This window comes from Condylura cristata, unplaced genomic scaffold (genome assembly GCF_000260355.1).
Source record: "Condylura cristata isolate star-nosed mole 26May11 unplaced genomic scaffold, ConCri1.0 scaffold00001, whole genome shotgun sequence".
Lineage (NCBI taxonomy): Eukaryota > Metazoa > Chordata > Mammalia > Eulipotyphla > Talpidae > Condylura > Condylura cristata.
The window spans coordinates 83,882,069-83,902,654 of record NW_004567102.1 but is presented as its reverse complement, the minus strand read 5'-3'; the positions used below and the strand labels follow the sequence as shown (position 1 = coordinate 83,902,654).

Genomic DNA, 20,586 nt, shown 5'->3' with positions numbered 1-20,586 from the left:
ACCCCTGCACCTCTGACCTGTACCCCAACTCTGTCCAGCCGCCAGCCACATCTGCTGTGGCATGAGGAGCCGAGGGCTGTCCGCGCAGGTATACATGGACTTCGGAAATGATGATGAAAATGTGGAGGCATGAACAGTCCTTTGGTAACAGGCCATGGAGGGGCATGTCTGCTGGAGGCACCAAAGGCTCAGGCACTCACATTGCGAGTCCGGAGATGGCTGGCTGGGGGCTTTTTATTTATTTATTTACTTATTTATTTTTGCAATCAGTGGTTTCTAGGCTTAAGAAGAAAGTTAACAGGAAAGAAGGAAATGGTTTACATTCCTTTCTACTCCACCCCAGGGGCTTCTGGGTGTCAGTGTTTAGAGCAGAGATTGTCCCCCTGACAGCCCCCCCCCCACAAAATTTAATTAGCAAAGTGACACATAACAAATCAGTATCTCTGGACACATGTTCACTGTTGCTAATTGAAATAAACCATAAACTTTCCCAAATTCAAGGCCAACAATGAAGCCTGAACCACTAAAGTCTCACTTATTGCTACTGTTAAGTACAGATTTACCCTTTCACAGTTAAAAGTACAAAAGTACAGGTTCATAAAAGGTAGAAGCAACTTACCTCGCTCTAGAACCTTCTGCACTTTAATGTGATTAGCACAGAACCCGCTGTATAGTTTAAAGTGGTCTGCGTAATACAGGAAGGAGCCTCCGAGCGAAAAGAGCAGTTTCTGGAAGGAAGAGAGAAGTCACTCAGCTGTGACTGAATCACTGCGGCCGGCGCCTTTTGGCTGATTCGGTGACCCGGCTGCAACCGCCTGTGAGGTGCCGGAGCAGTGCGGCCCGGAGAGCCCAGGGCTGCCTCAGCCACAGGAGGCCAGAGCAGCCCAGGTCGCCGCCAGCAGGTCTCCGCTTGACTGCAACGTTGCTGGCAGCAGAGCCGGCTGCCACAGTGGACCCCTCAGGGAGAAGCAGGAGTTCTGTGGAAACGCGTGAGACGTGGCAGGATCGAAGCCGTGGCCCGCTGAGGAGCCGCGCCTGTGCGCCTCCCGAGGTGTGAACGAGGCGCTCGTGCCCTGCCCTCGCTGCTGCCTCCGCCGCTCGGTCAGCCGCTCACACTGACAGGGCCCCACAGACAGGCAGGCCCTGGGACCGGTGCCGCCACGTGCCTCTGTGGCTTCCATGCAGCTGCCCGCTGACCCCTGGGGACAGCCGAGCACAGGGCGCTGGTCTGGCCGGCAGACCCCAGAGGCCCTGCTGCCCGGACTCCTCGAGGGAAGGGGAAGGCACCAAGTTAATCGCTGCAGTCGTTGAGGGGCGGTAAGCTCGTTCTGAGGGAGAATTTTACTGTCTGTCCACCTGTTTTTGCTTTAAGTCTAAGATACTTACTCGAAACTGCGAGGGGGTTTCAAGTACGTTAAAGTCAGACGATGCTGCGATCCCATCCTCGAGAGTCTGCAAAAACACCTTCTGAAATTCGAGCATCTCTGGCAAACTTCCGAAGAGTGACTCCATCTGCATGAGGACCAGGATTTGGAGGAAGGATTAGCCACGGAGACCCAGGTCCCTCCCCCCTCGCATAGTGCACAGGTTGCCCGTCCAGGGGTGTCATCTACACACAGATGGCCCCTGCAATTCTAAAATGACTTTTTAAATATGTGCAATGTTTTCAGAACATCAGGAGGAATAGAATTGAGCAGGAAAGCAGTAAGTCCTGTGATTTAACATTAAACAAATGCTTCAAAAAATGCGCCTTCTTTGCAGGCACGGCCGCCGCACGCGGGTCAGGTCTCGCCTGGCCCCAGCCATGGGGAGCCTCGGAGGAGCGGCCTGGCAGACTGGGTATACATTATATATATTCTCTGGGGGACAACAGACAGAATCTCGGCAGGCCCCTGTGAGGGAGGCCGTGGAGCCAGAGCCCGTGGACAGGGAAGTTGGTCACTCACCTCGTCCTGAGTCAGAAAGGTCTCACTCTGAAGTGGCCCCAAATACAGCTCAAAGAGGCAGCTCAGGTCCTGAAAGGCAGGAGGAGGGTCCTTAACGCACAAGTCCCCAAATGCCACGTGTCCCCACTGCCCTGGCAGCAGCCCCAAAGACCCCATTAGGGTGATGTTTTCTGTGGTGGAATTTCTTGACTTTCCCCTAGGCCGAGGCTAATGCCAGCTCCACGTTTTCCTGTGGCGCTTGAGGGTTGGCCCTGCTCAGACTTGTGTCCGTAGATCCACATTCCTCCTCTCCAGGGGTGGCCACCTCCCTACAGGCCTGGCGCCTGTCAGGTGTGACCACAACTGGCTGGCCTGCATCAGGGGCAGGGCGGCAGCCCCAGCCTGGAGCTGGAGGGGGAGGACAGGTTCTGGGGTGCTCTAAAGTTTGGGGGTTGCAGCACTAGTAAATGTTCAAGCCCCCATATTCAAGTACAAGAAAAATCCCCAAGGATTAGCATCTGTGACACTGGCCAGTGAGGCCGGTCAAGGGCCCAGGCATACAGGCAGTCATAGTCGGCTGCTTTTACAAACGCTTTGGGTGCAAAGAGTTGTAGGTTTTTGGTTTTTCAGTGTAAAAATTTGAAGCCATGGTTGAGACGCAGTTTACTGACAGGAAAACTTCTTTTTCTTCATTTGTACTATAGAACTTTGGAGCCCAGAATACTAGCCTGAGCCCAGAGTCAGCCACTTTGCCTCCTCCATCTTCCAGTGGAAGAGGCTAGACCTGGAGCCTGTTGTCAAGCCCAGAGTCTCCAGAACCTTACAGTGGGCGTTTGACCGTGTGGACAGACCTGAGCTGAGCCACGCCACCTCCCTGAGCCCTTCCTCCCCCCACCCTCATCCACAGTGGCTGCCTCAGGGCAGGCGGGTGTGAGAAGTGACCAGGCAAACACAGATGTTGAAAATTCCAGGTGCATGCAGGGATCCAGGTTAAAGAACAGTAAGTAAAACTGCATGTTAAATGTCAACCAAAAAGTTAAAAAATAAAAGCGGTGTGTGTGCCCACAGCAGGCGGGGGTGTGGCTATTCTGTCAGCGCCACTCTCACTTCCTCGCCAGGGCTGGTCCGTGCAGGGCCGAGGATGCCCGGCAGCTGCAGCACCAGGGGTGCTGAAGAGACAGATGTGGATGCTCGGCTGCGTCACAGTGCACCCAGCAGGGCTCACCCTCCCACTGGGGGGCGGGGACCAAAAGGGATGTGCATTCTGCCCTCCCTTCAACCCGGGCTCCCGGGAAGGAGCCCAGACCATGCTCGGGGTCCGGAGGGCTCTGGGCCTGGGGAAGGCCACGACTGCCCCGGGATGGCCCGGAAAACGTGTCTGAACTCAGCGTGTCTATGTCTCCCCGCACCAAGGCAGGGCGAGACGCGAGGGGAGCTAAACCCGCTGGTGGCAGTGACGAGCTAGAACATCTGTCTCCACAGTGAAAGTTACCTTGGTGACAAAATGAGCCAGGGACCTAATGTGCTCCCAGGCCCACTCCCAACCCCTGCCGGCCCTCCCAGGGGCAGGTGTGTCCCTGCGGTGGCCACGCCAGGGCTCAGTCTGGGACCCAGAAGGCCCGCGTCTGCCGTCACCTTCACGTAGGACTTCTCCGTGTCCACCAGCTCCTGGATGACCTTCCGGAGGCGGTCTGCGTCCGAGAGGTGGCGGGCCAGCGGCCGCGGCAGCTCCCGAATCTCCCTGGGGGCCTCCATGCCGTGGGCCTGGGCGTCGTCGAAACTCCTGCACAGCGCCGCCAGCTGCTCTGCGCTCTGGGGACAAGAGGGGGGAGCTGATGCCAGGAAGGCCCACTGTCCACACACAGCCCCAGCTTTGCCGGGCAGCCCGGGGCCTCACGGGGGCCCCCAGGGGAGGACACGCGCTCACACTCGTCCAGCAACAGGCACTTCCTCACCGTCACGACGGCGCCGGAGGGTGACCGCACCAGCAGTGACACTGCAGATGAGGCGTGGGCCACCCCTGCAATGAAGTTTTGAGTTTTCCCTGATTGCACAAAGCAAGGCAGCCCCGTGTGGCCTGCTCTGCCCCCTCCACACCTGGCCCAACAGCTCCATCTCCCACAGGAAACAGCCCCGGCAGGTGGTGACACAGGCGGGAACGACTGTGGGCTGCCGTGGCCACGTGGACGAGCAGTCTGCCCTTGCGTCCTGCCACGGGGCTCTGAAGCCTTGTGCCCAGCAGCAGGGCAGTGAGTGAGTAGTAAGCACTCCCGGTGCAGAAAGGGGGCAGCTACAGACACGAGGAAAGGGGGTCAGGAGAGGGGCTGCAAGGGGTCCTGAAGGGGCGACACAACAGGAGCCCAAATAGGGGACGTGACCCCGCCAGGCCCAGAGCCCAACTGCAGGGGTGGAACTGGGACCCCCCGAGACGCCCAGACACTGGGCTCGCTAAATGCAACTTTCTTGTCACCCCAGCACAGGAGGGGACCACCCCTGTAGCAGATTCGAAGCCTCAACTAGATGCACAGAACCAGAACATAATCGCTTCTAGAGTGGTTCGGGGCATGCGGGCTGGGGCTCTCCCCGGCTCTACATGGCCCACTGGGTTTGCCCCAAGGCGCGTTTCCTCTGTTACCTATCAGAGGCTGTTCATTCTGGGCGAACTTTTAAAGACTGAACCAGTGGCCCTTCCAATTTCCCTGGGTTTTGGAACCTCAAAAATAAAACCACTGTGGTCTCTCCCTGGTGGTGCAACGGGTTAAAGCTCGGCACGACTTCACCTTTGCCTTCCAGTGGCACCGAATGCAGCCCGAGGGATCTCACGGTCTCACCCTGGGATTCAAGCAACTAAACCTACTGATTCATAAGAAACTGACACCGGTGAGTTGTGCCTGGGAAGCCTAACGACACACAGCAAAAGCCAACCGGAGCGGCACGGTCAGTCAGGGCTGCTCTTCTGGGGTGAAAGTCTCACGAAGGCCCCGTACAAGAACCTGCAGCCCGCCTTCCCCCGGACTTCAGCCTGTCTGCATCGACTCTGTTTGGGAAGCTTGTAAAAACACTCAATCCTGGACCACTGAACAGAAGCTCCAGGGCCCGGTTCTGGGTAATTCTGAAGAGTTTCTGCAGACATGATGTGGGTGGGAGAGACTGGTCAACCCAGCGTAGAGCAGACACCCACTTCCATTTCCCAGGAGAGGTGCCACCTTCTGGCAGGTCCCCAGAGCTGCACGGAGGAACGCTGTGAGTGGAAGCAGCTCTCAATCGCACCATGGGCCGGGCCCTGGGGCTGGCCCTCTACTGGCAGAAGTAAACAGCCCGAAATGCCTCAGAACTCTTATTTGAATTCTCTATACTGACATTTGTTTCACATGCTCACACAACATAACTCCGCAATCCTAAAAAACAACAGTCTCCAAGGTGTAGACGCTTCGGCTCGTCTCTACTGCATAAAATAAGATCTGACAAAATGCACCATAAGTTAAATGGCAGCTGGTGAGATTACAGCTTTGCCTTGCTGGGATGTCAGAAATCACACCTAACAATGCAGTGTTAAAATAAGGAGATTTTAAAAATAAAATATCTTGCCATTTCAGAAAACCAGAATTCGTTTTTAAGAAACTGCGGGTGCGATTCTCTTGGAAAAGTGACTGTTGGCTGAGATTTCATGACACGTTTGCGCTCCTGAGGTGCCACATTGCCACGACCAGCTGCCACCAAGCCTTGCCCACACTCGCAGCTCAGCTCTGGCCTAGGGAAGGTCACAGGGTTTACTTGGGTTAGAACGAGGCAGCACCTTTACAGGAGGAAACTAAATGTGTTTCCACAGTGTGTCTGCAAAAGCCACGAGCCTCAGCCCCTCCATTCGTCGCAGGGCTTAGGAACACTGAGCCCGTCGCAAACGGCTCCCGGGTGCACGGCCAGTGCTTTCTGGGAACAATGACTGGACAGGGTGTTTTCCCGTGGGGCTGTGGTCAGAGGCATCAAGCAGACTCGGAGGACAGGACCTTCCTGCCTTGTGCTGGGCCTCCATGCAGCCCTGGACAGGGCGCATTTCTGAGTCTTCAGTTTCCTTATTAGTGAGGGAAACAACTGTTAATGCCATCAGGTTCCCCCCCAAACTGCCACTTGGGTCAGGGAGAACTGGGGCGCCCATGGATGGAGCACCTGGGTGCCAGGCAGTCCCGGGGGAAAGTCAGGTCCTCTCACAGGACCTGTGGCATGGAGTCTGCCCGTCACCTGCTGAGACACCACAGGTGAGGTCAGGAGGCTTCAGCAGGACCTGGTGACACAACCCCAAGGACCTGGCAGAGCAGGCTGGCTCCTCCAGGTGCCACACCCACCTCTGGGCAGGGTGGCCACGGGCCAGGGGTGCCCTGCACAGCCACCACCTCTGAGGTCAGCTCTGCTTAGAGGGATCGTCACCCCAGACATTTGCAGACCAGTGACCTCCAGCAGATAGACAAGACACCGCCCACCGCATCCCAGAATCTCTACCCTGAAGCCACAGACCCCTACCCTGAAGCCCTATGCCTGCAGGTCATGGGGTCCCAGCGCCCAACCGTTGGAGCAAACTACAGGCCACTGGAAGGCGAAGGTGAAGTCGTGCTGAGCTTTAACCCGTTGCACCACCAGGGAGAGACCACAGTGGTTTTATTTTTGAGGTTCCAAAACCCAGGGAAATTGGAAGGGCGTTTTCCAGTTGGCAAAAGTCGGTGATCAGAGCCTGGAGTTCATTGTGGGAACAGTGAACAAAAGTATTTTCTCTCTAAGTTCCCCCCTGAAACTGCTGTGTTGTGGGGAAGCTGTGATTCTGACCCCCAAGTTTTGTAACCTACTGGTAAGGCTGCTGCCTATTTTAAAGTGACCTGATCCTGCTTGTAGATGAAGCGCTTCACACTCAGAACCTCTGGGCTGAATGGCTCGTGCATGGTGACACCCATGAAAAAGGTCATGGGGGGGCCCTCCCTGGTGGCGCAGAGGGTGAAAGCACAGCACTGAGAATCTAAAGCCGCTTCCGCATGAGTTCGATTCCCCCCTGCCCCGGAGGTGACCACATGGTGCGGCAGACCTCTCCTGACCCGCCTGCTGCTCCCCTCAGCAGTGGACTTCGTCGATCTGCCTGTTCTGCTCCCCACTCTGTCTCTGGTGAAGCCTCTCACCGCCCCTGAGCCTCTGGCCTGTACCCCAGTTCTGTATGTACAAATAAATGAATCTTTAAAAAAAAAGAAAAAAGGTCATGGGCGGGTGCAAAGAGCCCGACTCGGCCATCTCGGCGTGAAGGCAGCACGTGGTGACCTGACACACGGCGGCTCAGCCAGCTAGACCGCAACACGGTGGGTCGGGGAGACACCACAGAGATTACCACTTTTGGCTTTATCTGTACGAGGCGGGTGAGGCCCCCTGCCGCCCGGCTGACCGCACACTGCTGGGCAGCGCAGCTGGGCGCAGCGCTGTTCCCCTCAGCACAGCACTGATTGCTTTGCGCCTATCTGAGACCTCACTATCTGGCACCTTCCAATTTCCCTCGGTTTTGGAACCTCAAAAATAAAACCACTGTGGTCTCTCCCTGGTAGTGCAACGGGTTAAAGCTCGGCACTATGAAGTTAGCCACAGCCAGGTCACCACGAGTTCGATCCCCGGCCAGGCCAGGGACCCACATGGCGCAGCAGACCTGTCCTGTCTCCCCGCTGCTCCCCTCAGCTGTACATTTAGTCCATTTGTCTGTTCTGTTCCCCACTCTGGTGAATCCTCTCACCCCTCACACCTCTGGCCTGTAGCCCAGTTCTGTAAGCATAAATAATTTTTTTATTTAAATCACTGTGGAGCACATATACCCCTTTACCAGAAGCTTCTCAGGTGATTTCTGGGATTTCACAACTGCTGAGATGAGAGGCCCATCTGGGCCCCACGCCTCCTAGAAGCTGGTTCAGGGACTTCTGATTCTTGCAAACGCTTCTGTCAAAGGCATCTGTTCATACTATGGTGTTAAAAAAAAAAACCCTGCCAGACTAAGAATCGAATCAAAAGTGCTGAAAACCCAGGGGTATTTCATCGGGAAACCACTAAAGGTAGTGAAGCATTGGCAGGGGCACCTGTGAGCCCCTGCTTTAGAGGAAAAGGGGTTAACTTGGGGCGACTAGGAGGTCGGCAGCAGACAGAGACAAGCACAAGCCCAAAAGGAAGGGACCCTCGTGCATCTGTTCAGCATGGGCAATGGGACCTTCTGCTAATCTTAAAAAGAACATTAAAAAAAAAAACAAAAACCCTAAGGATCAAGCCCTGGGCCAGTGGCCAGCGGCCCACAGGGACAGTGCAATCGGCAGCGGTGGGCAGCCTCGTCGTGGCTCCAAACCGGCACGTGTCTGGAAGCCAGGAGGAACCTGCACCACTGAACAACCCCAGAGTGACGCTGGTGGCAGCTGTCACACCCTGCAGATGAGATGTCAGGAAAGCGCCCTTACACAAGGAAGAAAGAGCATCTAAAAACTGTACAAAGGACTTTTTCTCAACTCACTCTGCACTTCATTAAAATCGCTAACTGACAGGAAGATCTAACAAAGCCCCAAATGTTCCTGGCAGAGGGAGCCCTAAAGGTTAAATGGCTCCCCAGGACGGTTAAGGGCAGAGACCGAGGCTTCAAGGCACGTGGAGTGGAGTGCCCGCCCGGAAAGCCAGTTCATCCTGCCTGCCCAGCCTCAGACACCCGCACCATCTCTGCCAGGTCGCAAGTGCACACTAAACCCCGCCAGTGCCCGGAGCTGATCCACGGGGCTTGCAGACAGCAGAGCGCGTGGCCCCAACTCCGCCCCCGCACCCCTAGAATCTGGCAGCAGGGGACACCCCACAGTGCACCACACCCTCCCTGCATCACACGAGCCTCGGCGCATCACGCTACAGACCCTCCCTGCATCAGACGAGCCTCCGAGCATCACGCGGCTCAAGACCAGGGCGCCTCCCCGGGACGCGAGAGCAGAGCGGAGCCTCCACGCTTGCAGCCCATCTGCCTTCTGCTCAGTTTCCTTATTTAACTGGAGTTTGGTCAGAATTCAGGAATGAATAAGAGATGTTCTCCCGCCAAGGATGTTTCAAGGGTACAGCAATCTTCTCCGCCACCAGAGCCCCCTTTCAAGACAACACTGGGGGTTTCGGTTTTGGTCTTAAGACTCATCCTGTGGGTGCACCAGTCTACGCCAGGTACTGTGTTCTCTCCTTCCAGTTTTTCACCCAGAAAGTCACGGCTCGCTTCGGGTGCAGTCGCGCCTGCCCGCCAGGAAGCACACGCGGGCCAGGACTGAGCCTGGGCTTCCGGATGCAGACGCACCCAGCTCTTGGTAGAAGAGACTGTAACAGCCCCACTCTGGAAGTCACAGGTGAGCCAGGAGCAGGTCATCAGAGCAGGGGTCAGCTAGGGAAGTTGCGCCAGCGGTTGTTGTAAATAAAGTTTTATTAGCGCCGCCCACGCGCCTCCTCTGCCAATTTGTCTTGGCTGCTTCCACCTTGAAAGGCAGAGCTAAGCGGCGGCCAGCGCCCGAAATACTGACGATCTGGTGCTGAGCAGGATGCTGCCAGCCTCTGCTATAAAGAGATGAAGCCGGGTCCAAAGTCTTTGCCTGAAATGTAGTGGCCATTAAAACTCAAAACCATCCATAAAACTTATTCTGAACGTTTTCAGCAAAAACAACTGAATTGTTTAAACTGACTCATGTTATTTTCTAGAGATGACATGTGACATCTCAATTCATGCAACAGAACGCTTTTATGTGGGTGCTTCAACTCCCTGGGAAAAGCACCTGTGTGCTCATCGGGGGCTCAGGAAAGTGCCTAAAATTTTCTCTAACACTTTTCTTTTTCTTTTTTTTTTCTTTTTGCTTTTTTTGTGTCCCCTTTTCATGAACAGGATGATTCCACTGGCCTTCCCTGTGACTTTGGGGTATTACATCCTCCTTTAAATCATCCTGTGATCACCTGGCATTGGTGACCACTCATCCTAAACAAGTTTATCCAGTTAGCGACCCTCTAAGCCATTTTTCAATTCACCTTTTTTCCAGCACAGGCTTAGCTGGGATTTGCGATTGCGCCCTGCACCCACCCACCCCTGCAGGTCTTAGCTCCCTCTGGTTACCTCGCGAAGCCTCCTGATGTACTAGTCACCATGGGAATCAGTTTAAGCCTGTGTATTTGCAGTAACTCAGGGGTTAATGTTGTCGTTCGGTGTCCATGGTTATTGCCACTTTTCTCAAACACAACATTTCTATTTAGAGTTTTGTCCCAACGAGTTCTTTAGCAACTGATAACATATTACCAGGCTGTTAGCACAAGGAAGGTCCTCCAGTGTTTGCCAATTAGAGCATTTCCCCTTGTCATCTGATTTGAAGAAGGAATGTGTGACACCAGTTGTAATCCAATTTTTGACAGATTAACGCTGTGACAAATCTTTCTGAGTCACTAATTGTCCGGGCAGGTAAAGACTATGCTATAAATAGAAGGCTGAGGACAGGGGTGCAGGGGGGCCACTCTGAGCCCACCAGCTCCCACCCCAAGTCTCTGTCCTTGCCTCTGGTCCCCAAAGTCGTCTGTCTTCTTCCTGGTTGTAATCCACATAGGTCTTGGTTGCCTTACCCCGAAAAACAAAGGGGGGCACCTGGCTCCCAGCCGCAGGCAGTTCTGTGAGCCCAGAAACCGGCCGGCCGTGGGCAGCTATCCCCAGCGCCCCTACTGGCTCAACCCAGGCGCTGACCTTGTGTGGTCCAGGAGCCTTGACCCTCTCCCTCTGGGCCGGAAGGTGGGGCCCTCACAGGGGCGCAGCCTGCGTCCAGCGCTCTCCTCTGCGCTTCCGCCATTAAACCCCGCTGCGCCGCCGCCCTGAGACTTCCCGTGGGAAGCTCTGTCGCCAGGGACAGGCAGCCACTGTGCGCACACGGGGCCGGGGCTCAGCTCGCCGCTGCCGGCAGGCGCCATGTTCTCTCACGAAGCTCCTGGGCGCAGCACAGGGCAGGGCAGGAAAAGCGAGGCCCGAGACAGCCACCTGCGGGGCACCGCCCAGCTTCGGGACGGGGTTTGAGGAGGGGGTTCTCCCACGAATGGCCGCCAAGGAGCGCGCCAAGGGCACCCAGCAGTAATGGGCGCCCTCAGAATAGGAGAGCGTGGCTATACGCTGCTGGAGAAATGCGCTCTGGCGCCAAGGCAGGTCTACTGCTCCACAGTATTGGGGGGCCCTTGGCCCCGCTGTCCGCCGACCAGAAGGCAGGGCTGAGAGCAGCCACCATCTATCAGAGGGGACCCCCTTCCCCCCACTCCCGGGAAGGGAAGTGTGTGCCTGTTCAGTCGTGGACAGAGTTCTCCGGCATCACCGGACTCGTGTGCACCCCAAAGGTACTAGTAAATGGTTATTTTGGTTGAAGACCAACACCTGCTTTTTATGGGCATTATAGAGTGGCGGGTTTTAATTCTAGGTTATGATGTGGTGGCAGATTTTAAAATAACGATACCTACTGAAAAACCAGATGGAGAAATGTTTAAAATGGGGGGGGGGGGGGAAGCCAAGTGAAAAGGCTTTCGGATGCGCGTGACCTGAGCTAGCATAAAAACGACACGGCCGCGACCAGATTATGCGCCGCTCAGATGCAAGTCCCGCTCCTCACACAAGCACCCAGGACTCAGCCTTTTCTTGCGAGGTTTCAAATAACTTGATGAAAACAACTACTGAAAATTTTATAAGAGCTCTTTCAAACCGATTCTTGGAAGGCTGAAACAAAGGCTACAGGAATGTATGTACTTCAGGTGTGCAGTCAGCTAAAACCGCAGAAAGTGGCGGTCAGATTTCTAATCTCACACCTGCAAGTCAGCACGGAGCTTGATGTCAACAAGTCCCAGAGTAAGTCCTCACGTCTCCACGTCCCGGGTGCTTCAAGGCACTTAGTTGTGGGTTGAAGCAGCGAGGGGTGGCGGAAGGAGATGGCCTGCGACCCCCAGAGCCTCCGCTGACCGGCCAGCTAACCTCTCCCATCAGTTTCTCTCATGGGAAGGGCCTGCTGGTGTCCGCCGAGGGGGCTGCTGGAGGGAGCCATTTGCGTGGGGTGACGCCTAGAAACACGCGCACGTTAGCCCTGGGTGGCACCTGTCTCTCGAAGCCATTCAAACACAGGATCATGTTTCCCTTCCCGGCCCAGAAGGTGGTCCTGTTCTTCTCTCTAAGGACTTGGGGGTGAGGCAATCTCCCCGGAGCCCACGCGCTGGAGAGCAGGAGGGTGCAGGCCCCGGCCCGCTGCCTTCCCGCGGCCCCTGCGACAGCAGAGAGGGGCAGACCCGTCTGTCCCCTCTTGGTGCAGAAGTGGACAGCATCCTAGAGCGCTCTCTCCTCTCCCTGTAGATCGCACCCTGCAAACGTGCAGTGTGCTGTACACAGCCTGGCCCCTGGGGACAGCAGCCTCTGAGGGGCCCACGCCGAGGCCAGGGGAGGCGGCATGGAGCAGCCAGCGTGCCTGCTGTGCCCTGGGATGTTCTCCAGGAGAACCCAAGCGGTTCATGGGGAGGACTGAGCACCAGCTCCTGGCAGCATGGCGCACGGGCTCTGAACCCTCAGAGCGTCTCCACGTAAACTGATAGGCGCACCGAGCCCCCCACCCCTGCAGCAGCAGGACCCGGGGGTGCGGTACTTGGTGACCTCTCGGCCACCATGCTTCACTGACTGCTGTGCCACTAGGCAGCAGGGCTCAAGGCTGCCGCAGTCACCGATGAGGCACCGGCCCGGGGCTGGACCAGGCGCTAGGATCTCTGAACCCCAGAACCCCCGGTGCTGAACATGGCCTGGACTGTCCGCTCTACTATTTCACTGAAAATAGTGCCTGAAATCCAGTTTCAAAGAAGTACAGCTTTAGGGAGAAAACTGAAGCTAAATCACCTGGTCACTTCCAAGACGCCTGGGTGTGGCCCAGGGCCGCTGACCAGGTGAACAGAGGCCACTGGCGCCCCGGGCTCGTGGCTTGAGTGCCACTGTTTGGGTTTTGTTTTTGTTTTGTTTTTTGTTGGATTTAAGCAATGTGACAGCCTAGTCAACTGTATCACGTTGGCGTATTTCTCATTGACAGGACACCAAAATAACCATCATTTCATAGGGAACCAGAAAGCTCAAGCGCCAGACCATCTTTGAAATCTACCACTGACTAAATAATCTAACTGAAGCGGCAACATTCCAATGAAAATGATCATTTTCCAGAAATGATTCGGCAATTTCAAATTTCTAAATGCAAACAAATTAAGCCCGAGTACCCAAAGCAGGTGTCCCTGGTGGCCAGACTGGCTGGTCCCCGGGAAGGGAGCCCCGGCCCGAGGCGCACGCAGGACAGGGTGGTCAGACACCAGCTGCAGAGTAGACTCGAGGCGGTTTTCAAAGCGTCAGACGGGGGAACGCGTTTAAATCTCACCTGAGATCACCGTTTTGCGGCTCAGCCTTCCACCTTCAGAACTCACCCGTCAGCCCTGCATTCCAGAGCTGACCGGCCATGGCGGGGGGCACCCTGCACCCTCACCCCACTCCCTGGGCTGGACCCCCAGGCTGCCCTGCCCAGGCCACCAGCCTTCTTGATGATGCTCTTTCTGCTTGTGATTACATGAATCATGAAGGTCATGGGTGCTGGGAAATCCTACATGCAGCTCAAAGCAGCTCCAGAGCCCGAAGGGGGCAGGACTGTGGGGGGCCTCGTGAAGCCCCCCGCCTGTGCAGATGCTAGGCTGAGCTTCCTTAGGTGGCAGCAGAGATGGGGAGAGCAGAGGAAGGTGAATCCTGGGGGAAGAAGGGTGCGCAGGGAGTGGAACAAACAGAACAAGCAAAGCCAGGGAGGAGACAATGCCAGACTAAAGCATGAGGAGGAGAGCTGGGGGGAGGGTGGCTTTCAACACATACCTTCAAATTTTCTCCTGTCTCCCCTACTGGGGACAAATATATTTTCTGTTGCCCTGTTCTCCGTGCTATTATCGAGAGCGGCAGGAGCCTGATTTGCAAAGCTAATCAACCAGTGGCTCCCTGGGCAATTAGAAGCTGGCATTTGAGCTGGTGATCACACACAGCCAGGCCCCTCTGACGCAGGGCAGGCTCCCCAATACCTTCCTTCCTGCACCGCCTGGTCCGGAACCAAGTGGCACATCAGACTATAGGAAATTGCAAAGTGACTCAGAGCAATTTCTCAGAACTTATTTTTTTCCAAGAAGGAAGGCAGCTCCCCTGTGGAGCTGGGACATCTTTGAAAGGTGAGCAGGGGCCAAGGTGATGGAAGGCGCCCCAGGAGTAGAGGCTCCGCACCCCTCTGTGCGCTGGTACAGAACACTCACTTGCCTCTGTGTGCAGAGCATGTAAAGGGAGGGTGGCCCTGCCCCGCGGTCAGCCCTCCCGGCGTGGCCAGCTTCGAGCGCTCCTCGTGAAGGAGCTTGGAGCTTACAGTGACCAGTGTACCCAGGAAGATTCCACTCATGGTGTCCAAAGGGTGACTGGGCCAACTTCCCCTGTAACTGGGGGAGCAGAGGGAAGGAATAGGGGGTCCTCGGTGCCCTCCCAGAGGGACAAAGGAGCCACTGCAGACTGGTCACCCCCTGCGTCCCCTGCGCTCCCCCTAAATCACCCATCACACAGCTGTTGCTTTTACTTAAAGCAAGACCTATAACATTTTGGCGAGGATCAGAATTTAAATTTGTGTTGCCCCCAACATCCTTCTTTTCATTAGCTACAGAAAAGGCTGCGGCACCAGCGTGCAGAATTCTTCCTCCCTGGTCTCAGCCTACTCATTTCATTTGCCACCCAAGGAGGACCTGGGTGTACTTCTGGCCCTCAGAGCCTCTTAGCACAGTCAAAAGTTAAGGATGGGAAGCGGAGCCCGCAGGTGGAAACTAGCTTCAAAAGGCCGCCTGAGCACACACACGTCCCAGCGCGTTCTTGATCACGGTTCTGCAGTGTCGAGATGAGGGAGAAACCGGACTACTCAGATTTTGCTCCAGGTCAGAAGTATGGGCTTGGGGTGCGGAGGAAGCCCAGGGACAAACGTCACAGGGTTGGGAAACCCCCTGAAACCATCAACTTCTTAGGAATGAGTGGGAGCGACTGAGGCCTGTAGCTTTCCACAGATCCTCAGAGCTGAGGTCCTTCCTAAACAAGACTGAGCAGGCCTGGGAACAGAGCAGCAAATGGCCCCATCTCTGCCCTAAATCCAATCGCCACAAATCCATGAAGTTCCATTCTAACTGGGCTCTCCTGAAGCTTCTCTTTCTCTTCAGCCCCTCTCCTTACTCATGAAGCAAAAAGGTTGTGTCAAGCAAAGAGTCTAAAGAACACCTGCCTTAGAGCAGGTATTGGGACAGACAGACAGCTGGACAGGGTATCAGAGCCAGGTGATGGGCCTCAGTCCCGCGGACCCACAGCTCCTTTAGAGGGTGCGGGACTTGGATGACGTATCCAGGGAAAAGGGGCGTCACTGCCAGATTGTAAAGCCCACGGTGGTCTTCCTGGGAGACCACCCTAGCCCTGCTGGGGTCCCCTGAGGCCACCAAGAGCCCCATGGAGGGTGAGGATGGAAGATGCAGGGGTGGTGTGGCTTCACCCCAGGCCCAGGCCTGCCAGCACTTTGCTCTTGGGCCCACACGGGACGCGGAACAGGCTCAGTCCCATCTGCTCTCAGTAGAGACCCTCCCGCTCAGGGTGCAGGTCCCTGGGTCCCTCTGAGCTCTGCCTTTGCCTGGAGAGGACAAGCTCATCCCTCTCCATCCCCTGTCAGAATAGGAGCAGGCGCTCCTGTCGCTCCGAAGGAGAGGGCAGGTGAAGAGGTTGAGCGCCAGGCCCGCCCGGAGCCGCCCCTGCTGGGCCGGGTCAGATCTCTGGGTCTGATCTGTGTGTGGCCTCTGCTGTGGGGCGGCCCAGTCCCAACCCTGTGAGTCATCGCCCAGCAGCGAGCAAGGGTGTGATTAGCCTCCAGCCCCACAGGCCTTGACCCAGCCGCCCCCAGGGATGCAGGCGCCTTTCTTCTCCTTCACTTGGTGACTCTGAAGGTGACTCTGACAACAGCGCTTTCTGTTTCTCCAGAGAAGTGGGGTAAAGGGGACACTTGGAGCAGGAGGAAGCAGGGGCGCAGGAAGGCGGGGGGCTAGTGCCGTGGACAAGAGGATGGGGAGGCTGAAGCCAAGAGACCTAGCAGAGCACCACCATCTTCCAGGATGACAAAGGGAAGCAGAAGAAAGGGGTGCCGGGACCCCTCATCATGCCCCACCCGGGGACACATCCCCACTTTGCAGACTAGGAGGCGGAGGCTCAGGGCCTGCCTGGTCAGACCCGCGGGGCCCAGGCCGGCCCCGGGCGCTCTGCCCCGACACAGGCTGTTCTGTCAGCCAGCGCCCACGCCCCGGTCACCTCTGCTGCAACAACACCTCCCGCGCTGCCGCCTACGTGCTCCCCACAGTCCCTTTGAGCTTTGAAAGCCGCCCTGGCAAAGGCACAGACGCCCAGTGTGTGTCGGGCACCCCACTGCTGTGGACGACTTGGGAGGCCCTGGCACCATGCCCCAGTCTGCTAACATGACCCTTCAGGACTGCACCCCGGCCCGTCCATGAGGGGGTGGCGAGTCGCAGAGGAGGCCCCGGGAAGGTGGCCTCCTCAGAGGTTTCTTCCCAGCCCTGGCAGCTCCGGGCTCAGCCTCCAGGCGGCCGCGCCCGCCCCTGTGGGCCTCCCACCGGCCCCGGCACTCACACCCCTGCCCCCGTCATGGGCCTCGCATCTGACCCGCTCAGATGTGCCCTGGGCGACCGCCGACCCGCTGAGCAGGCTGGCAGGGCCCTTGGCGGCAGAGAGGGTGGGCACTCGCGAGCCTTCCGCACAGTGGCGTCCAGCCCTGCCACAGCTGGCCGAGAGCGGCGCCCTCCAACACGTCGGGGCCCACGGTCAAGGGAAGACCAAGAAAGACCAAGCGGGTCTCTGATACCCTGAAGCCAGGGAAATGGGAAATCCAAGAAAGCCCAGCTGACTACAGAGTGGCCAGATGACCTCCCAGACACCAGTGAAACTCGGCACAGCCACCTCGGACGGGCCCACAAGTCCCCACCGCGAGGAGCCCACAGGACGTTTGAGGAAAGCAGAACAGTGCATCTGCGCTGAGCAGAAAGCGCAGCCCACCAGTGGCGCCCTGTCCAGGGCCACTGTGCCCCAGGGACGCTCCCCCCAGCCCCCACCCGCCCTCACCTCCCCTGCCCCAGCCACTCCTGCACAAGAGACAGGCAGCCCACAGTTGTGTCACTCAGCACCTGAAGCCGCACTCGGAAGGGCCCCGAGACCCTGCACGGAGGGGAAATGAACAGAGGCAGCTGGCTCTGTGCTGGCGCAGAGGCAAAGAGCCAACCCTAGGGCCGGCCTGGCCTCCTGCTCCCACCTGGGGGAGCGCGGGAGTGTCCCAACACCAGGAAGGCCGGGCACAGCTCACCGGGCGGTCATGTGCTCAGTAAAGGGAGCGGACACTGTTGGAAACCTGCCGTGTGTGTGGGCGACGCGGCAGGAAGGGAGAACTTGTACCTGAAAAGCTCACCCTGCGCTCCGCCCCACAGGCTGGCCGAACGGCTGCTGGAGCACCGGACACAGACAGGGCGCCCAGCCAGGCTGGGAAGCAGCCCCCGGTCACACCTGGGAAGGCCTGTGGCCCGGGGCAAGGACAGGCTTCCTCCCGTCAGCCTCAGAGCGCTCCCCGCTGTGCCCCGACACAGCACAGGCCGCCTGGGCTTGGGCGCTCCCAGCCAGGGGGCAGACACAGCCCTCAGCCGCCCTCAGGGGCAGTTTACTTGAGGACACACTCTCCGTCCATCACACAGGGCCTGGCCCAAGTAACTTGCCTTCAGAAATAAGTGTCCCCCGATAGCCGCTGTTCACGAGTAAACTACATCTTAGTTTGGCTTTTCAACAAAAGCATCTCACAACCAAGCCGGTCTTGGAGGAAGGCAGAAGATTCAAAGGATGCTAAGAAAGGCGGGTGCCTGAGGCAGAGACCGACCGGTCGTCCAGTCTGCTGGTCACTGCCGCTTCCTTTAGCTCCTCCGATATGCAAGCCTGTAACGGCCACTCGGCGCAGCACTTAAGAGGTGCCACGACAGGCAGCAGGCATTAAGTATGAATGCCTGTGACTGTCGTGCTGTGAGCTCAAACCTAGCCCCTGGCGCGCACCCCTTCTTTCTACCTTGAAAAAAGAACGGGACAAAACAGATCTGAAGTATGATTAAGTTGCAAAGAGCACAACGCACAGTTGTCAGGCTGCAGATCGCTCCAGATCCCCAACGCTCTGTTCTATCAACACGACGCCCACAAACTGCAAAAATAATCCCTGCCAAAGCCACCCTAGGTAATTACATAAAATCCTCCTAAAAGCTGAGAACAGCGTTCATCGGGAATATCTAAAGTAAAAACTCCACTTACCTGGTAGAAAACGGGTCTTACTCTTGCGCATTTCCTTCCACGACCTGTACACCCAAGGATGTGGCAGGATCCCCGGAAATGTGTCAAAGCTAAAAATGATTCACGGGCTTCCAGTGACGCCTCTCTCGTCTGTGTTACCAAGAAAACGCATGAAATGTCCCTATGACCTCCCATTAGCTTCACAGCAGATCAAAGCACAAAGCTATTTCAGAGATCGGTTTAAAGACTCAAACATCCTGGGCTGAGAAAGAACGTTGACAATGCCCCAGGACAACCAGGAGCCAAAGAAATCCTCTTACAGACTACACTTAGAATCCCTTCTAGAAAGAGAAGCAGACCGTCTTCAGACATTTAGAGTGAAATCAAGTTTCAAGACAGAGAAAAGAAGCCAGCAGCATGCCACTCGGCGCCCGGGGCCACATCCCGGGCATCAGAGCTCCCGGTTACTTACATGATGCACACACGAGGCAAAGTTCAGAGAGACCTGATTCCTCAGGAGGCAGGCTGCATCTACCGCCGGCAGCTGGCACGCATCCTCGCTCCCTCACCCCCAGGCAATGAAAAAATCCCAAACTGTTCTTCCAAGTCACATTCGCGAGAAAGCCTAGCGCCACCAAGCTCTTCCTCCTAGGCAGCGCCAGGGTTGGGGAAGGCTCACTCCGCCTTCCTCTGCATCTCCACCCAGGCTCTGAGCCTGCCAGCTCGGGAAGGCGGGCACCCGGCTAGGACACACAGAGCGAGGACAGAGCCAAAGGGTGGCCCCTCTTCAGAGCCGAGTGCAAGAGCCAGAGACAGAAGAGCAGCAGCATTTCTGCGGGGACCGCTTGACACCCCTCAAGTTCCCAGAAGAAACCAGAAACTGATGCTCACCCCCCCACCCAAAGAGAAAGTGTTTATTCCTTTCAAACTCCAAACTATTACAATACTGCACGTTAATTGCTAACAATACAGGGGGGGAAATGATCCCTCACACAGGAGAGGGTGACAGGGATGCACAAAGAGCTGTGACACTAATAGGCACCCTGGAAGAGAGAGAAGGCAATCAATTATGAGCCATTTGCAGAAATTGTAGGGCTGTCAAAAGCCCTCTTACAGCTGTGCTTCATCAAGCCCGGCTGCCTTTGGTTTTCAAGGGAAATTATTCCTTATTGCAACGTCTAGGGTATTGTTAGTAAAATATCCCCAGCAACCCAGGTTCAGCCAGGGTCCAATCTGCAAAGAAGTTAATGACCCCCGAGAAGCAAGAGGGCTGGAGCAAGAAGCCAGGGAAACAGGGACAGGTCTCTGGGAAGAGGGGTCCCCTCCTGGGACCCCCTGGGACAGCCCAGTGCCATCCTGAAGGAGCCTCCCAGGCACACGCCTCAGGACGCACAGATCTCCATTTGGACAGAGAAAAGGAGGCTGCTGCCAGGCTGGAGCGGATATGTCTCAGGAGCTAAAACAATGCAGACCAGGAGAAAGTCTTCAATTCTAAACTTTCTTTTCACGGTGCTCTAGCACAATGACGACTTTCGAGGCCCACCCACTCTGGTTTTGGTCAGCAATTCCTTCCCAAAGGATGAAGAACCCATGAGCTGAGCGAGCACCAGAGGCTTCACTAGGAGGAAGATCATTATTAGAGACAGCTGCAGATGGGAAAAAGGTGAGCGCTACTTCAGACCTGAAAAGAATTGACAGCAAATGCTGAACATGCTGACACTCCCTTTCAATTTTATTTTCTTCCGTGTTCTTTGTTTTACATTTGCTTTCCCCTTTATCTATTTTAGCAAGGAGAATTAGCTCAGTCCCAATTTCAAGCTGTAGCTTGTCCACCCCTAGATTTCTAACTGATGCTCCAATGCTCATGCTGAAGGTGCTGGTGCATTTTGAACATCACTGTGAAATAATAAAGCTGGCAGTAGGGGCCTCCCCGGTGGTGCAGGGGGTCAAAAGGCAGCACTAGGAAGCTGGCCGCAGCCGCTTCAGTGTGAGTTCGATCCTTGGCCATGCTGGTGACCCACATGGCGCCACAGACCCCTCCTGTCTCCCCGCTGCTCCCCTCGGCAGTCAATCTGCCTGTTCTACTCCTCACTCTGTCGCCATCTCTGGCCTGTACCCCAGTTCTGTGCACATAAATAAATCTTTAAAAAAATAAATAAACAGGTCCTCCCTGGTGGCGCAGCAGGTTAAAGCACAGCACTGAGAAGCTGAAGCCACTTCCGCATGAGTTCGATCCCCGCCTGCCCC

The 20,586-nt window shown here is 56.3% G+C and overlaps 1 protein-coding gene across 3 annotated transcripts in view; it reads right to left on the bottom strand.

Moving 5' to 3' along the window:
* Positions 1 to 20,586, bottom strand: part of TIAM2 (T-cell lymphoma invasion and metastasis 2) — a 37,885-nt gene that overhangs the window by 8,009 nt on the left and 9,290 nt on the right. Inside the window, exons 1-5 of one of the 3 annotated variants that reach the window (XM_012721418.1) lie at positions 18,812 to 19,100; positions 3,561 to 3,737; positions 1,947 to 2,015; positions 1,387 to 1,512; positions 620 to 728 (exon numbers count right to left, since the gene is read on the bottom strand). In XM_012721418.1, the coding sequence (XP_012576872.1) occupies positions 620 to 728; positions 1,387 to 1,512; positions 1,947 to 2,015; positions 3,561 to 3,680 (424 nt within the window). In that variant the 5' untranslated portion in view covers positions 3,681 to 3,737; positions 18,812 to 19,100. Of the gene's footprint in view, positions 1 to 619; positions 729 to 1,386; positions 1,513 to 1,946; positions 2,016 to 3,560; positions 3,738 to 18,360; positions 18,407 to 18,811; positions 19,101 to 20,586 lie in introns of those variants that run through there. The other 2 variants (XM_012721423.1, XM_012721412.1) reach the window with 2 other exon arrangements.